The following is a 20,133-nucleotide window of genomic DNA, read 5'->3' as shown; positions in this document are numbered from 1 at the left end:
TGCTGCCTGCCAGAAAGACAGTAAATGCATGGATTCCCTTGCAACCTTTAACTAGGAATTTATATTTGTCTCTTAAATCTTCTGTAACTGAGTATTTGTTCCTTCCACTGAAAAGTCTTTTTCAAGTTATCTCATAACTCAGATTGCCCAAAACAGTGGTCAGGGTTTGTTTTATTTGGCCCCCCCCCCCATCTTTTCACACACAGCTGATCCTCCACGTTAAATACTTAACATTCATTTTGTTTTGTTGTGAGAGTTGTTAGTGTTACTTTCAGTGATACCTAATCCTATGATTTCTGCCACCATTTCAGATACCCAGGTTTCAGATGATGTCTCCTGGGCTGGTATGAGCTCAGTTGGTGGAGTGCTTGTCTCTCACATGCAAAAGCCCTGGCCTTAATTCCCAGGTGGCCCATAGCAATAACCCCAGCCCCTGAGAAGTGGAGACAGGAGAACCAAAAGTTCACAGTCGTCCACATAGCAAGTTCAAGGCTAGCATGGGATACATAATTCATATTCATTCATTTATTCATTTCTCTTTCCCTCTCCCCTTTCCACTCCCTCCTCATCCTCCTCTCCCCGGGAGTCCCCTCTCCTTCTGCCTCTCCCTCTCTCCCCCTTCCCCTCTTCTCATTCCATACATACACAGACATCTGGGAGTTAACACATTTAAATCAAGTTATTGATTTCCTTTTTGAAGCTATCCTTTCGCAAACCCTTAAAGTCATTCTTCACAGCGTATTTAGAATCCATTTACTTCCCTCAACTGGCCTTCCAGTGTCTCTTACCTGGGTTATCACAGGAGCTTTCTAACTGCTCACCACACTTCTGCCTTGTATATACAGCATCTGCAGTTTGTAACAGTCGAAATGAATTAGGTGAAATATTCAGATTACAACCCTTTTCCGCTTAAAACACTACTCAGCATACGTTTAATGTTCTTCAGTGTGCTCTGGTACTATCATCTGATTTCTTCTAACTTCGCTTTGACTGTTTTCTCTTACTCCATCCCAGCTAACCTGGCCTTGCTGTCCTCAGGTGTGCTAAGCATACATCATCTGCAAAGCCTTTACACGTCTTGTCTTGTTCCCACTCCAGGAGTGCTTTTCCCTAGACAGCTGTGTAGCTCACCCCTTCACCTTAGAGAGACAGCCAGCTCCTAATAGATTTATGTAAAGCAGTGAGCACTCATACCATTCGCTTAGATTCTGTCCCTCCCCATTAGGATGTAAATTTCATGAGGATAAGGAAGGACCTTGTCTGTTTTGTTCACTGTTGCATCCAGTACTTAGGACAGTACGTGACATGTGTAAGTGCATTGTGTTTCTTCAGTGAGTCAGAGAGTCCAAATATTGACTAGATATTGATTATGTGTAGATCTGAGAATTACGTGCTGTTGCTTAAGTCCTTTCAAAGTTTCTTTGGTTTCTTTTATAACACATAACGTAGTGGACAGCTGCATCTGCTTTTATAGGGGGACCTTGAATACCAGTCATCTGTACATCTAGTCTGTGATTTAGCTCCCTAAGTTGTCGGAAACTGTTGGCTCCTACAGTAATTGCTTCTATTGAAAACTAATTTTTGGACATTGGAGGGAAGTGAAGATTTAATCTAGGAAAGACTGGAGCATTTCTTACTGAAGTTTTCAATTTCATAAAAGTTTTAAATTATGAGCTAGACTTAATGAATACAGAGCTTAGTTATTAGAACACCATATGTGTTAAGTAATTTTTTACTAGAAAATAATAAGGGTACAAGGAAAAAATTTTCTTCTTTTTTAATAACAGACAGATGTAAAAGAAAAACAGAAAAAACTTGTTGAACAGTTAACTGGATTAATAAGCAGCTCACCTGGACCACCTACTCGAAAATTGTTAGCTAAAAATCTTGCAGCCCTTTATAGCATTGGGGACACTTACACAGTTTTCCAAACGCTAGATAAATGCAACGACATTATCAGAAGTAAGGACGACACTGCAGCCTACTTACCAACAAAACTGTAAGTACACGACTACGGGATCCGTACATTCTCTTTTGCTTTTTCAGGTGATTTGGTGACTTCATATAGTAAAGACCCCGTGAGGTGGAACCCGAGGCATAGTACAGACAGGAAGTTCCAGGTCTGAGGAAGGGGGTAACCTTCCTCATGCCCATCACTACTGAGACTTTGGACACAGCTGGGAGAGTTCGTATGCTGTGAGCAGTGGTGTCAGGAGTGCTTTGTTCAATTCGGATGGAAATCATATTCCTCCCCAAGATGGGAAGAGAAGAGTTAGCGAGGGAAGTGGGGCAGGAGTGGATGAAGTCTGGTCCACTTCGACTATCTGGCCAGCTAAAGAAATGAAGCGATTTTAGTGTCCAGACCTGCTTGCTAATTTAGCTGCTTTCACACAGCAAAGCCGAGTAGCTGAGGCAGAGACCATGTTGCTTACAAGTTTACTGATGACTAGATTAAGTTGACCTTAAAATTCTATAGATAAATGCAAATTATTTTTTGGAAATACAAAAACCTATGATGAATTATATTTAAACTTTTTGTACAATTATTTGTGTGTGTGTGTGTGCGCACACCTGCACGCTTGCGTATATGGAGCTGAGAGGACAACTTGTGGGTCCTGGAAATGAAACTCAGGTCATCCGGTTTGATGGCAAGTCCCTCTACCCGCTAAGCCATCTTGCCAGCCCAGAAATTGTACTAGTAACCAGTGAGACTGTCTTTACAGGGCAGCAGTGGCTTGTGTTGGGGCATTTTATGAGAAGATGGGAAGGATGTTGGGCAGTGCATTTCCAGAAACAGTGAACAATCTATTGAAATCTCTGAAAAGTGCAGAGGTGAGTTTTACAGCCTTGCTCAGAGCAAGTGGTAATGGTATTTTGTCCTGCTACTCTGATCCTCATTTGCTTAGCAGGGAAGTGATTTCAGAGTATCACGTCACCTTTCATGTCTGTTCCTTAGTTTTGGGAGGGGGATGGCACTGTCTTTTAAATGAGTAGGTTTACCTATTAGTTTTTACTTAATTCTGTTTTTCAGTTGACATTTTTTGTGTCATATCTAATTACCAGTTTCATATGTTGGCCATAATACATTGCTGTACACCGTGCAGCTTCGAACAACCAATGTTTCTAGCTCAAAGTTCAGTCACCTAGAGCTTAAGTGTCACAGGGTGTCTTAGGATTTCATTGCTGTGAGGAGACACCATGACCACGGCAACTCTTATAAAGGAAGACATTTAATTGGGGCTGGCTTACAGTTTCAGGGTCTTTGTCCCTTATCCTCATGGTGGGAAGCATGACAGTGTGCAGGCAGACATGGTGCTGGAGGAGCCAAGAGTTCTTCATCTGCAGGTGGCAAGGAGGAGACTGTGTGCCACACTGGAGGGAGCTTGAGCGTAGGAGACCTCCAAGCCAGCCTGCACAATGACACACCTCCTCCATCATGGGGAGTAATAGTGTCATTCCCCGTGGGCCAAGCATTGAAACCCGAGTCTATACAGGCCGTACCTATCCAAACCAGCACACAGGGCATGCTTCCTCCACAGGCTCTAGGGGAGGACTGTGTCTTCTTTCCTAGATTTGATGATTGCCAGAAACACTGGCCTTTGCCAGCTGTGTACCACCTACTCCAGTATGACATCAACCTTATTTGTTTTCATCTATAATTACCTTGTTTGCAGTCATATGCACAAGCAAAAGGGTTTAAGACATATTTATTTCTCAAAACTGACAATGATGTTAAGTAAATTTGGTTTGTTTGTTTGGTGTCACTTTCATTATAGATTCCTTGTCAACTTCAGATTAATGGAATGTATACTAAGCTCAAGACTCAGGTATAATATTTTGGGGGTACTTGGGACTAAATTCAGGGCATAGCACTTGCTAGGCAAGTGCTCTGTCACTGAGCCATGTCACCAGCCTGCAATCTCATTTTTTCTGTTCAGGGTACCTAACTTCTCAAGTGATACTAATACTTATTCTTTCATTTCAGCTACTTTGTAGAATTCTTAATCAGTTCTTCTCCTTACTGCCTCAATTTGGAGATAAGCAATTAGGATGGAGAACTGTTATGTCTCAGTGTGTTCTTATTAAATAAGGGATTTGCTTGACAATACGATTTAAGGCTTTGCTTTGTGTTCACATGCAGTCTCAAGGGCGAAGTGAGATCTTAATGAGTCTGCAGAAAGTTCTGAATGGACTGGGCGGTGCAGCAGCTTCCTCCCATCGCGACATTTACAAGAATGCTCGGTCCCTCCTAACCGACAGGTCGATGGCTGTGCGCTGTGCAGTGGCCAAGGTGAGTACCCTTACGGTGCTTGCTTTCCAACAGTTCATTTTTTCTATTGAAGTTCTTAAATACAAGCATTTTGGGGGTTTGTTTTTATTTTACTTACATTTCCACTATTATATATGAATGGAAGCATGTGGTATGTACTTTTGTGTGGATGCGTGGCTTCTTTCATGAAAGCACAATTATTTTGAGATCTATGTAGTTCCTGTTTCAGTAGTTCACGGCTTTCTGTTATTTAGTACTGTTTGATTATTACGGCTGTTCTATCTTTCTTGTTTCTTTATTTAGCTTTGGCTATTACCAAAGATGCTTTTGTGGACATCTATGTGCTGATTTTTTGTGGACCTATGTTTTTATTTGGGTTATTATATTTTATTTGTAATGACTAAGATTTATGTTTAACTTTTTAAGAAACTGCCTGTTTTCTAAGTACTTGTATTGTTTTAATTTTTTGACTTTTTGCTTTTGTTAATGTAAGAGATTCTATTCTTCTACATCTTCACCCTTATTTGCTAATTACAGTTTTTGTTTTGATTAACAGATGGGATTAAGTATATCATTGTTTTAATTTTAATTTCTCTGATATCTTTTAGAAAAATGTATTTAAATAGTGTCCATTGCTTTGAATTCTCTTATTACTGAGTTTTGGGAGGGCTTCATAGACTGTTTATATATATTTCTTACCTAAAACATAACTTGCAACTTGCAAATATTTTCTTAAAAACCTGTGAGTTTGCTTAAGGGATGGTTTTGGCTTGGTTTGGTTTTTGCCTTTTGGTTCAAGGACATAATTCACCATGGAGGGTGGGGGACGTGGTGGGAGGATGTGGTTAGTGGGGGGATGGTGGTGGTTGGATTGGCGTGAGGCTGCTGCTCACATCTTGGTAGTCCAGGGAACAGAGAGAAGACAGACAGTGCTAGCTTGTACATAAGCCCCTTAACCTCACTTAACCGCCCTCTGCAGTGATCCACTTTTGGGGGAACAAGTGTTCAAACACACGTGTCTGTGGGAAACATTTCCCATTCCAACCACGACAGTAAGTACAGAATGGAAAACGTGAGCACAGATATCAGCCTTGTTCCGAATCTCAGAGGGAAAGGCATCCTGTCTTTAATCATGATGTGTGATGCTGACCATTGCTTGTTCTCGATGTCCTTTATCATGTTTGAAAAATATCCTTCTTCCTTAATTACTTTGCTAAATGGAGTGCTTGTCTTGCGTGTATGAAGCTGTGGCTTGCTTTCAATTCCCAATACTGTGTAGGGGGAAAAAAACAAAAGCCAAAAACCAAATCACCCTAGACTGTATTTCTATTTTTTAGATCATTGATTTCCTTTCTACCTTATTTCCATTTTTTGCTTACTTTGTGTTAGGTTTTCTTTTCCTGTAAAGAGCAACATCCTTTCATTGCCTGACATGCAGTTTTGAAAACTGTTGATGTGTTTTGTTCAGTTTTTGGGTATTTTAGGAGCCAGCATCAGTTTGGGTGTGTTACTTCATCTGCGGGCATACACATTCTAGAATATAACTTACTTTCTGCCTTGTTTTAATTTCAGTGTCTTCTGGAACTACAGAATGAAGCTGTGTTCATGTGGACTGCTGAGCTAGAAAATATAGCTACCCTGTGCTTTAAGGCTCTGGAAAACTCAAACTATGGGGTACGGGTTGCAGTCTCTAAACTTCTAGGAACAGTCATGGCTACAGCACTGATGCCGAAGCAGGCAGCAGGTATTGTTGGCTCACCCTGCATTAGAGTACCACAGGTCTGACTACCTAGTCACGGTCAGAAAATGCTCTCCTAAATTAGTTGTTACTCATGGAGGCCACTTTAAACAGATATAAGTTGAAGCTGGGTGTGGTGGCGCATGCCTTTAATCCCAGCACTCAGGAGGCAGAGGCAGACAGATCGCTGTGAGTTGGAGGCCAGCCTGGTCTACAAAATGAGTCTAGGACACCCAAGGCTACACAGGGAAACCCTGTCTCAAAAAACAAACAAACAAAAAACAAGAGAGAGAAAGAGAGAGAGAGAGAGAGATCTAAGTTGTTACATATTTTTTCATCAAATGAAAGAACCTAAATGACACTCTTCCTGGTGTGTGTGTGTGTGTGTGTGTGTGTGTGTGTGTGTGTGTGAGAGAGAGAGAGAGAGAGAGAGAGAGAGAGAGAGAGAGAGAGAGAGAGAGAGAGAATGGTGTACATGTTACCACTGAGCAAATTTTTGGTATATTTATGAAACGGTTTGTGTGATGTTTAAAGCATAGGAGTCTGGCATCTTAGGTACTGATTTCTTTCAGTCTCTGATATATAGATCTCCACTTATGCCACAGTGCTAATCTTCAGTCTTTCTTGAACATTACTAAGCAGTGTCAGGGGCAGCACTGATTGCTTAGTGACTTTTTTTGTTGCCTCACACACTTCCACAGACATCTCAGGGATGGTGTGACCAAGCCATGTAGCCACAGGAGCAGACACAATGTAGCAGGTGCTGAGTAACTCCAGCTCTACTGTTGTGCCCACCTTACCGGTCTCCACATGGTGGAAAAGTAACTAGATGTGACAGGTGTGTGCCCTCACCCAACAGTTATTAGCTGTTTGAGATTTGGTTTGTTCACCTTTAGTGAGGTAGCATAGCTGTATAAAACTATATTGTAGAATTTATTTAACTCTCAACAAAGTTCTGTGAATTTGAGATATCATTGTTATGATCATTTTACCAATGAGGAAATTGGGGTTTATAGAGATTGCATGACTTGTGTTCTAAACGTGTATCTATTGTGTAAGCATGAAACTAAATCCCAGGCACTCAGTCCCAAGCCCTACATATATAAACATGAGCTGTGTCTCTCCTCAGAGTTTTTATAAGGATCAGCTTGCTACTGTATGTGAAAGGGTTTTGTCATATGAACTTGATACCTTCAGTTTAATACCTTGGTACCTACTGTGTCAGCTTTAGGAGGCTGGAGGGACAGCTCAGTGGTTAAGAGTACTTGAAGGTCTTCCCAAGGATCTGATTTCCTCCCCCAGCACCTACACTGGACAGCTCACACTCCCCCACCACTCCAGTTCCATGAAATCTGACGCCCTCTTCTGTCTTCTGTAGGTACTGCACACAAGGCATAGACAGGAAGAAACATGTACTTACACATAAATAAAAATTTAAATTAAATCTTTAGGAAAAAAAAAGAAAAGAAAAGGTTTTTTGTGTCCTTGTTTGGGAATAGGACAGGCAGGCGCGTCTGCAGTGGGGTCTGCTCCTCTTATTTGGCTACACGTACTTAATGAACTGCTGTCATCACACTGTTTGCACAGATTCATTGAAGTATTTCCTAGCTCCTTCCATTTAGCGCTACTTTTTTGCTTCAAAAATTAATTTCAGTTTTTGCTTCTAAGTCACAGTGCCATTTCCTATATTATAATACTCTTAAAATCATTACTTTAAAATGTAAGCTAGAATATTCTTAAGAAAGAGTAGTGATTCTGCTTGGGAAACTCATTTGCTCCTAATCTTTCTTTCCTTCCTTGAAGTCATGCGTCAGAATGTGAAGCGAGCAACGTTCGATGAGGTCTTAGAACTCATGGCCACAGGATTTCTGCGTGGAGGGTCAGGTTTCCTAAAGAGCGGTGGAGAAATGTTGAAAGTTGGAGGGTCTGTTAACCGAGAAGTGCGAGTTGGGGTGACACAGGTTTGTAATATACGTGTGCGAATGAATTCTGCCCAGGTCATTTCATGGAAGACTGTCAGAAGAAAATTAGTATTGCCTGGTTTCTTTAAAAAAATTTAACCAGTGGATGGATTAAATCCAGATTCCAAATTTCATTGCATACTTCTAAGAAAAGGTAGATTCTTGTTCTTTTCTGTCTCTTCTGAGGTGGGGGCACCAGGGTTGACCATGCCAGGCAAGTAAGTGCCCTACTGCTGGGCTACAGCCCCAGCCTGAAAGGGGGATTCTTGATGTATAAATAAGTCTATTTCCATTACATGTATATAAGTATCTAAACAATTCTCAGATTTTATCTCACAACAAATAAGTTATAAAGTAAGTTTGCCTATCATGGTAGAGCACACTAGAGGAGGGTCCTTAGTTCAAATCCAGCCTAAGCTTCATGTGTCAAAAAATACATACGCGAAATAAAATAAAAATGAAAGCAGAAACAATAAAGTCCTTTAAAAATAATAAAGTAAGATGGTTTTGTTTAGAGCTATGTTTAGACGTCAATAACTTAGACATTTAGATCGTAATATTCTCCATATACCTTGTGACTAAAAATAATTGACTTATATTTGGATTGGATTTGTCAGTGAGAATCTCTAATGGCCTTATAAGATGAAATGTGACTCGGAATTATTTAAAAATAATAACTAATGGTTACTGTTCTGATAATACCTACTAAGATAGCATGGCTCATGATCTTAGTCAAAGTCACCACAAAGGTGTCTTGTCCCCAAAACAAAATATAAAACATAAGCCATGTGCTTATCTCAGGAACTCACTCTTAGTGTTCGTGTGGACTGTTCGTTTCTGTTCCCAGGCCTGTTACCTGGTGAGCCACTTCAGCGCATTCCCTTTGTGTTCTTTGTGGTTCTTGAGACTCTGTGTTTGGCTTTGATTCTTAGACGCAGTGCCTACCTCTGGCCTAGACTGGCCTGAAAGTCGTTGTGTTGCATAGGCTGATGTGATCTCCTCTTCCCCTAATGCTGAGATTACAGGCGTGCAGCATGATGCTTGGCTCTTTTCAATAATTGTTTTATTCAAGTTTGGCATGGTAGTACATATCTTGAATCTTAGTAGAGGCAGGTGGATCTTTGTGAATTCAATCCTGGTCTACATAATGAATTCCCAGCCAGCTAGGGCTCCATGAGACCTTGCCTCACAAATGAACAGAAATAACAAAAGCCAAAAAAAAAAAAAAAGTTTCATTCAAAGGTTGTACCAGCAATACCTATGATAGAAGTCCTAAAAAGATGTGAAATTTAACTTTGCTATGTTTTAATGCCAAGTATGTATGCTTTTGTGTGCTACCACCATTGCTCCTGCTGTCATTTTCTGTGCTGCTTTTATTTACCCAGAGGTACCTAAGGCTGGTTCTTAACGTGTTTTTATAGGCATATGTTGTTTTTGTGACAACACTAGGTGGGCAGTGGCTGGAGCGTAGCTTTGCCACATTCTTGTCCCACGTACTTGATCTGGTTTCCCATCCTCGGGCAACACAAACACATGTGGACGCTGTGTACTCCAGGCGATGTGTCTCCTTCATCCTGAGAGCTACTGTGGGCAGTCTGTTGGGTGAGAAAGCCCAGATAGCAGCTGCCAAGGAAATCTGCCAGGCAATCGGAAAACAGATGAAAGCCGTGGGTAAGTGAGACCTGACAGTCACAGTGTGTGCTGGTGATGACCCTAGTCATTTCATTTAGCCCCTCCCTCCCTCCTTCCCTCCCTCTTCCCTCTCTCACTCCCTTTTCCTTTCTGGTTTGGGATAGTGTCTAATTATGTGTCCCAGGCTGGCTTCAAACTTGCAATTTCCTCCCAGTCTTGTAAGTGCTAGGATTTGTATTCCGCCTCCACCCTCTAATCCCCAAACAGGATTTCTCTGTGTAGCTCTGGCTTTCCTGGAACTCTGAACTAGGCTGGCCTTGAACTCAGAGACCCGCCTTCTTCTGCCTCCCAAGTGCTGGGATTAAAGGCGTGCACTGGCCTGGTGGTACACACCTTTAATCCCAGCACTCAGGAGACAGAGGCAAGCACATCACTGTGAGTTTGAGGCCAGTCTGGTCTACAAAGCGAGTTTAGGATAGTCAAGGCTACACAGAGAAACCCTGTCTCAAAAAACCAAAAAAAAAAAAAAAAACAAAAAAAAAAAGTGGCATGTTAGTAAGGTTTGGGTTTTGTTTTTATTTCTAGTGCCTAAGCTACTTCTAAGTCTCCCAGAATGCACTGGTGTATTGTTTTTATCTTTGTGGGATAATCTGTTAACATTTTTCTGCTTGAAGTGTCTTGTTATGTGAATTTATGTGGTGTGTGTGTGTGTGTGTGTGTGTGTGTGTGTGTGTGTGTGTAGAGAGAGAGAGAGAGAGAGAGAGAGCACACACCGTTTTTTGTTTTGTTTTGTTTTTTTGGTTTTTTTTTTTTTGCTTCTCTAAATACACTTAACCTGAAGACTTAGAAAGTAAAAGTTAAAGATAACTATTAGCCCTTGTAGGACATATGAAAGGTCAATAATTGATAATTTTACCCATACAATTGTATTTATTTGGAGATTCAGCATGACGGTTTGGCGCTTATCACACACCACGTCCTGCTGAGATCAGGGCACTTGGCTTGTTCAGCACACCAAGCATGAGCCATCTCTGCTGGAGACACTCAGCATCCTGTCCCCAGCTGTTTTGCTGTGTAGAGACACGACTGTGTCTACGTGGTTATGTCCTGTGCTACAGGACGCTAAGACTTCTCAGCTGAAGCCCTGAGAATAAATCCTTCCCAGAAAGGGGTCATTTCATACACTTTGGGTTTAACAAATAGTTATTAAATATCTGAGCCATGTTGTCTCTGACATGGACTCTGTTGCCTGCTTTTTGATTACTTCTCCTGGCGGGGCCGTCTAAACACACCACAGGATAAGAGGACGCTATCAGTACTGACGCCACTTGATATGCTAGGGTGGGTTAGTAGAGGGGTATCCCCTTCTCTGAGGAATAGGGGAGGAAGGATAAGGGAAAGAGGGAGGAGGGTGGGACCAGGAGTCAGGCGTGGTTATGATCGGGATGTAATATGAATGAATGAATGAATGAAGTAATAAATAAATAAATAGTCTGAGCCATGCAGAGCAGTAGCAAGATTTAGATGAGTAACACAAAGTTCCCACCTTTGTAGAGTTTATAATGCATTTAATAGACCAAAGTAAGGCAAAATATAAATTGTAAAAGACAGTTTTATCACCGTTGGAAATAGATACTAATTTTTAATGAGGCAAATTATATTGCCCTAAGGAGGTCTTTAAAAATAAGGATATAACTAGATATAGTTAGGGCATATAATCATTTAATTGTCTTATAATATTTACAAAAATAATGTACAGTTGGTTGTTATTTTTGTCATTTTAACAGCTTACTTAAAAGCTTTTTAAATGTATAGGGATAACAAAATCATTAATGAAAGGATGGTTTGACTTAGTGAGTACTGTTGTACATATACCCAGGTAGTAATCTATCCTGTGTTCACACCTGGGAAAAGACCCATATGTTGCTTCAAGTGCTTTGGTGCCAGCAGCACTGTGGTACGTGGCAGGCGTGACCTGGCAGGCAAGCTGCAGTCAACTGTTCTGGGAGCAGGAGCTGAAAGATGGAGTCCATTTGCCTTCCAGGCCAGAAGTGCCCACAAAGAAAAGAGGGATCAATTATAGTCTATTGCTATGTGTTGCATATCTTTATGATCAGTTAGTTCATAGTGAATGAAAATGTGAGGTGATTTTACTGTTATTGAAATTATTCATTTTATGGATGTGGAATAGCTATTTGACCTTAATTTGGGGTGGGGGGGGTTGAGACAGGGTCTCTCTGTGTAGCCCTGGCAGTCCTGTGTTCACTTTTGTAGACCAGGTTGGCCTGGAACTCACAGTGATCTGCCTGCCTCTTCCTCCTGAGTGCTGAGATTAAAGGCGTGCACCACCACTGCCCGGCTGATGTTAAAAATCTTAATTACAGAATTAAGTACCCTGATTATATCAGGGATTTGTGGGTCAGAATATATTCTCAATTAGTATTTTTTCAAGGCATATTTAGTTGTCTTACATGAAATGCGTTTTAATTCTAGTGACTATTAAAGGAAGAGACATGAAGGCAAGTAGGAACAGGGATGGACAGTCCAGTAAATTTAAAGCTCCCTTTCCTCTTGAATCCACTTTCTGGTCAGCAATTTGACAGTGATGCCTCCAATATACCAGAGCACTTGAAGAGCAGTAATAATAATAATTAACAATAATAGCTACTTAGACTCATTGAAAGTATTCTGTAGCAGGATGAGTTAACTTCCATATGCGCAGTGTTGATTGTGCCTTTGAGACAGTAAGAAAGCCCTAGACAGATGAGGACCTTGACACAGCAAAGTTAAGTAGCATGCCTGTCATAGAGCTTACTTGAAGTTGCTATTAGAACCTAAGTCTTTCACCCCCAAGTCTGCTTTTGTCGGCATCGTGTTTGTGTTTCTTTTCTGTGGTAATAGGGATTGAACCCAAGACCTCAAGTACACTAGGCAAGTTTTTATCACTGAGGCACACACACCCCTGTCTCTAAGTCTGCTTTTGTAAAGCATTGCGGATTCCTGCTCCTCTTATGTTGTATTCTTGGAAGCATCAAATAGATACAGTATGTATTTTAGCATTGTTGTAAATCTGTTCAAAATGTTTTAATGTCAACTCAGGGCGGACAAGATAGCTCAGCAGTTAAAGATGCTTGCCACCAAGCTTAGTGACCTGAGTTCAATCCCTAGAACAAATGTGACAGGAGAGAACTGAATCCAGCAAATTGTTCTGTGACTTCCACATGTGCGCTGTGACACACACATACCTCTGCCCTAAAAAGTTTAAATCCAACTCAGTCAGAACCTGCTTACAGGAGTTTTCACTAAGCAATAACTGTATAGTTTTTAACATACAGGAATCAAATGGTATAGAAAGACCCAGCAGCTATCACAGTTGCTTTCGCCCACATCGGGTGCCTGACGTTGTGTTTTCAGAAGCCGTAGTGAATGATACAAGCAGTGAGAACAAATCTGGAGCAGCAGACATCGCAGCCAGCCAGCACGTCATGGTCTGTGCCCTCCAGGAGCTTGGAAGCCTGGTGCAGAGCCTGAACGCCACCGCCTCTCCTCTTATTCAGGAAGCATCCATAGGTGCGACATCCACTTCTTCCTGGAATGTTTTCAGAATTATAGTTCTTACTGCTGTTAACTTTTAGTTAGATTAGCAGATCAATGGGTGTTACTTAATTTAGTGTTCACAGTGGTGGGAATATTGGATTAAATACAGAAAGCTTCAAGAGATAAATCAGCTGTAAGAATTGTTTCTAATTGATCAAAATTTCTTGAAGACTTTCATATAATTTAATAGCAACATTATTTATTTACTTTTTGAAGGAGGATCTATGTATCTCTAACTGGTATAGAATTTATTTAATCACTTAAAACTCAGAGATCTTCCTGCCTGTGCCTTCCAAGTGCTGAGACTATAGGCATGAGCCACCACTCCCAACTTCAGCATTTATGTTGTACTAGATGTAGTTATATTACATTATACCCCTTCCACAGTGTGTTCCTTTAGAGCATTCTACTTTTTATGAACATTTTGGCAAAGCTGGGGAACTGTGAAGTCACTGGGATTGTATTTAATTACTCTATTATACTGAAATTGCCTTTCTTCAGAAGGAGTAATGTCTTGAGATTTTTCTTTCCAGGACTTTTGGAGATTGTAACTTCCGTGCTGCTTCACCCAAGCATGGCCGCTCGGCTTGCTGCTGCATGGTGTCTGCGTTGTGTGGCTGTGGCCTTGCCCTTCCAGTTGACACCGTTTCTGGATAAGTGTGCAGAACGGCTCAACAACCTCAAGACGTCACCAGAAGCTGTCAGTGGATACAGTTTTGCAATGGCTGCTTTGTTGGGAGGAGTGCATCAGTGTCCTTTGGGCATTCCTCATGCCAAAGGAAAGGTATGACAAAGGCAGCATACTGGCACAAGGTGGCAGCTGGGCCTGGTCCTTGTTGGAACTCGCTTGTCTTAGTGCTGAGCCACACAATCAGATGGAAATGTAGGCTACAGATAACAGACCCTAACTAAAATTGGATATTTGGTCCTCCTAGAAATAATGTTTTATTATAGTATAGTATCATGGGTATAGTATTATATTATAGTTTCTCTGCCTCATGCATTACTAGGCTATAGGTAGGTGCCTGCTCTACACTGGCTAGTTCCAAAATAACTGAGACAGAGGTTTTTTAGAATTATAAAATCTTGGGGCTGGAGAGATGGCTCAGAGGTTAAGAGCACTGACTGCTCTTCCAAAGGTCCTGAGTTCAATTCCCAGCAACCACATGGTGGCTCACAACCATCTGTAATGTGATCTGACGCCCTCTTCTGGCTTCAGGTGTACATGCAGGCAAAGCACTGTATATCTAAAAAATAAATCTTAAAAAAAGAAAAGTTATAAAAGCTTTTAGGCACCATAACTGGACAGATATCAGCCTTCTAAGCTGTTTTGCTGTTTCCCAGCTACACACCCCAAGTTACTTGCTGTGATTGTTCCTGCCTGTACAGCTGCTCCATCAGCCCAGCCCTCATGACCTCGAGTTCATGGTCCATACTGCTCTATGGCAACTTCTTTCTCTTAGGCTTCCTTTTCTCCTGCTACATCTTCTGTTTCCTCTCTCCTCCCCCTGCCTCGTGGTCCCTCTGAGACCCCAAGCCCAGGAATCTAAGACCCATCTACTTTTGCCTAGTTACGGGGCTCGGCAACTTTATTAACCAATCAATTTTAAATTAGGTAGAACAAGGTTTGCACAACAAAAACTGGTGTATCTGAGGAGTTACTTGTCTAGGCAGCAGCCAGATCTTGGGGACCAGTAATTAGCATTGGAACACATAGAGCCAGCCCCACCCTCACCAATTACCCTTTCCCCTCCTTTTCTTTCTAGTGTATGTACTATGTATACACTACGTAGTATATAATGTAATATATGACTATATATATACCTAGTGTATACTACTATCATCATATGCATATCATAGTGTATAATAGTATCCTGTGCTCTAGGTATCTTAAGTATGTATATAAATATTGTCTGCAGCTTAACTTGGGCAAGTATGTGCTTCAGTTTTGTTTTGTTTTTGCAAGACAGGGTTTCTCTGTATAGCTTTGGCTGTCCTAGACTCGCTTTGTAGATGAGGCTGGCCTCGAACTCCCAGCAATCTGCCTGCCTCTGCCTCCTGAGTGCTGGGATTACAGGTGTGCACAACCACACCTGGCTTGTGCTTCAGTTTTAAATTCTCGTATTCTCTTGTACATTAGACTGTCATCCAGCTGCTGCTTGAAGAGTCAAGATTTATCATTTTGCAATTCCACTGTTTCCTTCTTGGAGTATTCTGTCTTCCATGTTCCTCATACCACTCCATGTTTGTTTAGTGGTCCTAAGGGGCTACCTGATACTCAGAATAAAACAGGATCATCTGTCTGATTGATAGAAAATTAGAACTCATAATTTGTGACCTGCCTCTTCCTTCTGAGTTCTTTCTGCTTTGCTCAGATTAGCCACCCTGGCTTTTCTTATGCCCTCCCAGCCTTCCGGCCTTCCTTACATTAACGTTTCTTATGCCCTCTTAGCCTTCCGGCCTTCCTTGCAGTAACGTTTCTTACTCACTCTATCATGCTTCAACCTGTTTGTTTACAGGCCCTGGTCCAATCTCTTTCCCAAATTCTCATCAAAACTGCTTGGTCTGTGTTAGGGTTTTCTTTGCCAACCATCACTACTCAATGCTATTTTACCATTTAATCACATGCTATGTTCTCCTCCATTTCCCCTGAATCTTCTCATCTAGTCTTTAGGCTCTGTAAAAGAAGCTTAAAGGAGTTCAGCAAATTACTGAATATAGGATAAGGGTACCGATAAATATATAATCAGTAAGTGGTACCCAGGTAGCACCATGTATTAACATGCTGAATCCAGGCAAAAATGAGGTTGACATTCCTGCTTTACCAAGGAGGGAACCAAGGCAAAGAGGTTAAGTTGCCCATGTCACAAAGCTGGTCAGTGGCGGAGTTAGGCTGGGACCCAGGCAGCAGGGTTCCCCAGACTCTCTAACCACCATACTTTGATCTCCTAGGAGTCATCAGCAGCCAGAACAGAGTAGCTTTCTATCAGTCTGCTTTGGAGTATGTTAGCAGGAGCAGGAGGGGACAGACTCATTTTTAGCAACATATACAAGCTGTCAGTTTCATAATTGCTTATCCATCAGCTTCAAGTTAAAACCCAGTTTGAAACTTCTTGTGCAGATGGTGGTCAGCATCGCTGAGGACCTGTTGCGAACGGCTGCCCAGAACAGCAGGCTGTCCCTGCAGCGCACCCAGGCTGGCTGGCTGCTTCTTGGAGCACTCATGACTTTAGGTATATGCGTTTTGGCTGACTCTGTAGCTGTCAGTGGACTATAAAGCACGCTCAGTTTTAAAGTATTTATCTTAAAAAAAAAAGTATTTATCTTCACATTCTAGTCTCTGAGTAAGATTAAAAATAGTAAAGATGTATTTATTTGGGAGTAAATATCTCTTTTTATTCTTTAGTTCAAACTTTTCTAATGAAAAGTTTAACCTTTCTAAAAAGAATAATTAATGAGCTTACAGTTATAGAAAAAGTGAGAATGCAGGAGAAAATCCACTTGCCTGAGTGGAGGCACGGTTTAATAGTGAGTGGCAGGGTCCTGTTTCTGAATACTGTTGGTGCTGCTCTCAGGGAGGTACTTACATGCATTCTTTTCCTGAGCACTGTGATGGATCTTAGATGCAAAGTTTAGCATTATAGGTAGATAGCAGTGTGCACTGCAGTGTGATTGTAGCCACATGTTGGTTCCCCCATGTGTGTGCTCCCACAAAGTGTGTGTACATACTAAGAAGTTGTTCACTGTTCTAAGGTCTGTCTATTGGGCATTATATTGACCTGTTTTCCAAAGAAAATAAAGTGGTACCTTCATGTTAACTGTTATTGGTACACTTAGATGAATTTTTTAGGGATGTATACTGTGTATCTCTGTGTAACTAACCACACACTGCCCCCAAATGGAGGACTATGTACTTGTATGTGTGAGAATAGGTATGTAAGTTCATATTCACATGTGTTTATGAGAAAGTTCTCACCATATATTATTATGGATATATGGAATATACTATTCTGAATGTATTCAAGGGAATTCTTAATAGCATCTTATGTACGTGGTTACTAAAATACCAACACTTAAAAAATATTTTTTTTTTCTGAGACAGGGTTTCTTTGTGTACCTTTGCCTGTCCTGGACTTGCTTTGTAGACCAGGTTGGCCTCCAACTCACAGAGATCTGCCTGTCTCTGCCTTCCAGAGTGCTAGGATTACAGGGTTCGCTACCTCACCAGCTTTAAAATAACTTATATTGTTTTTTTAATACTTATTTATTTTTACCTTCTGGATAAAAACATTCTGAAAGTAAAGTTTAAACATTGAAAATAGAGTGAAACAACAGAGGTATTGGGAAAGCTTATTAAAACACGTTTCCTCCTCTGCTTTTCTTGTTTTTGGTGTGTTTAATTTTTTGGGACAGGACCTCATGGTGCCCCTAGCTGGCCTCAGATTCCTATGTAGTTGTGAAATGATATGTTATAATTTGGAGGGCCTTTTCTAGTCACCCATTCTAACTCCCAAATAAATGACACAGAGACCTATAGATTTATTGATAAATTGTGGCTCTATAACTGGGCAGATGATGATCTATTTTAACCTGTCTATGCTAGTCTGGCTATTTCCCAGGCACACGCTGTCAATTACCTGCCATATTGGTCTTGTCTGGACTGCTTCTGCTTCATCAGGGCAGTCCTCAGGGCCACACCCTTTCTCTACCTCTTCTTCTCTCTCTACCTCAGGGCCCTGCCTGAGACCCCCAGTCTGGCAAGGAAGCCCCACCTGTTCTCTCTCACCCAGCTATAGGCTCTTAGTAACTTTATAGACCAATCAGAGATAATTGGGAGCAAAGTCTACACAACATTGGTCAATGAGTGTGACAGTGCCCACATCCTGTCTGCAGCCAGATCTCAGGGCCCAGAAATCAGCATCTGAATACACAGTGCACCAGACTAAGCCCAGCATAGCTGATGCTTGCCTTAGACTCTGCATCCTCCGCCTCTACATCCCACAAGCATGCGTTGTCATGACCAGTCAAACTCACTTTCTTTGACTCTTGTTTTGTATAGGCTATAATTGCAGTCTTGTATTCTTCATTTTCTTGCCTAGGACCATCTGTTGTTCGTTACCATCTGCCTAAGATGTTGCTACTGTGGCGAAACGTGTTCCCCCGTTCCCTAAAGGAGCTGGAGGCTGAGAAGGCCCGAGGGGATTCTTTTACCTGGCAGGTAACTCTGGAAGGTCGTGCTGGAGCCTTATGTGGTAAGAGCAGAAACTGCACTTTCAGAATATTTTCATGTTACTACTCAGTGACATTTTTTGTCATAAAATCTGTGTGATAGAAAGATCACTTTCAATTTTTATTTTAATACCTGTTGTTAAGTATGTGGATTCTTAAATTACATGAACTCTATAATAACTCCATTTGCTAGTATTATGTAGTAAAAATGAAGCTAAGACCCAGGAAGTGCAACTGCAGTATTAAGTGAGAGCTAGGACCTATGCTTTTTGTTCTCAGTAGATGCAGTCCACATCTATCAAAAAAGTGTGGAATTGTAGGGTATAATACCTCATATTAGAGTAGAAATACATAGAATGTGTGTGAAGAATAATCTTAAATTTCAATTCTATACCAATGAATCAAAATTAAAGTTATTTTGCATCAATATACAAAATTCCATACCAGTGAATTTAAAATAACCTTATGAGTAATAAGGCCTAAGGGAAATGGCACATCTTTCTTTTAAGGTTTCTTCAGGCTGATTTGTGATGAATAATACCTTTGTAGGGGCCCAAATAAAATTGGGGAAGATGGTTAAACAAGCTAGGAATAGTATATGTGGTTCAGTTTCATAATGTTGAGAAATTCCACGCTTAATAGAAGTCCTGTGTGGAACAGACTGAAATGCTGGAGCAATTGGGATCAGAAGCTTTTTTCAACTCTGTCCTGTTCTGATGAGGAACAGCCGCTGCAGCACTTGGTGCTGGAACATGAAGGATGCAGGATGTCAGTGTCCAAGCATGCTGAGAGGAATGAATTCTGTCAGGTCTGAAGACCAGATTGTTTAGTTTTACAATTAATCTTAGTTGTTTAGGGGTTAAGATGTTTTTAGGTCTAGATAGATGTTTTGACTTGATAGAGATGAGATATGATAGATACTGATTTACATTCAGAATTTTAGACACACCAAGATAGGAAAGATGTTTTCTTCAAGGTTGCCAAATACAAATAGCCAAAACACTATGAATACAAAATTAATATAATTTCTGATTGTTTTGTGGTTCTTCTTGATGTATGTAGTTTACTGTATGTATGTGTATAATAATATAAATGTATATTTAAAAAAGAATAAATAAAAACACTTTAAAGGTAGAATGACCACATCAAAGCTCCATCACAGGAACAGGAGCTCAGCTGCGACTGAAGCTGACCTTTCTTTGCATTATGACAATCACCTCTTGGGCATCTTTTTGCAGTGTGCAAGTGCTACTATTTGTTCAGACATCAGCACTTCAAAAAGAGGTGGATGCAGTGGGTTTCCTATAGGAGTCAGAAGTTACAGGAAAAGCTCGTTTTATTTCATTTGTGAAATAAAATATGAGTTTAAATTACATTAAATAGAATTTCATCAAGTCTGTGTTCTGCTTTGGTTTTTCTAGCATTAAAAATGTTTCTTCCCCCACAGTTGGAGAGACACAGTCAGGGTCAGGTGGCAGGCCAGGCGGGGTGCAATGTGCTTCTGCACAGCTGAGGCATGCTTGGTCATAGCTATGGACCATGTGCTCACCCCTGGCCTGCCTTACACTGCATTCCTTGTGATCATCTGAATTCCTAACAAACCTCCCTCACGTAGCTTCCTCCCTCCATTTCTGTTCGCCATTCTCTTTCTGAAGACTTTTTTCTGTAGTTGTTTCTGGCTGTTGTTTTAGTTCAACATGGCTTCA

General features: G+C 41.0%; 1 protein-coding gene across 1 annotated transcript in view; it reads left to right on the top strand.

The window, feature by feature from the left end:
- HEATR5B (HEAT repeat containing 5B) overlaps positions 1-20,133 on the top strand; it is an 81,405-nt gene that overhangs the window by 2,206 nt on the left and 59,066 nt on the right. Inside the window, exons 3-12 of the mRNA XM_084792536.1 lie at positions 1,788-1,999; positions 2,724-2,832; positions 4,142-4,291; positions 5,843-6,014; positions 7,812-7,969; positions 9,391-9,640; positions 13,016-13,171; positions 13,732-13,982; positions 16,320-16,431; positions 18,298-18,450. Coding sequence (XP_084648662.1) covers positions 1,788-1,999; positions 2,724-2,832; positions 4,142-4,291; positions 5,843-6,014; positions 7,812-7,969; positions 9,391-9,640; positions 13,016-13,171; positions 13,732-13,982; positions 16,320-16,431; positions 18,298-18,450 — 1,723 coding nt within the window. The remainder of the gene's footprint in view (positions 1-1,787; positions 2,000-2,723; positions 2,833-4,141; positions 4,292-5,842; positions 6,015-7,811; positions 7,970-9,390; positions 9,641-13,015; positions 13,172-13,731; positions 13,983-16,319; positions 16,432-18,297; positions 18,451-20,133) is intronic.

The sequence above is a fragment of the Acomys minous genome (genome assembly GCF_964271855.1).
Source record: "Acomys minous genome assembly, chromosome: 8".
NCBI lineage: Eukaryota > Metazoa > Chordata > Mammalia > Rodentia > Muridae > Acomys > Acomys minous.
Note: the sequence above shows the minus strand (reverse complement) of the source record. Positions and strands in the feature narration are given on the sequence as shown.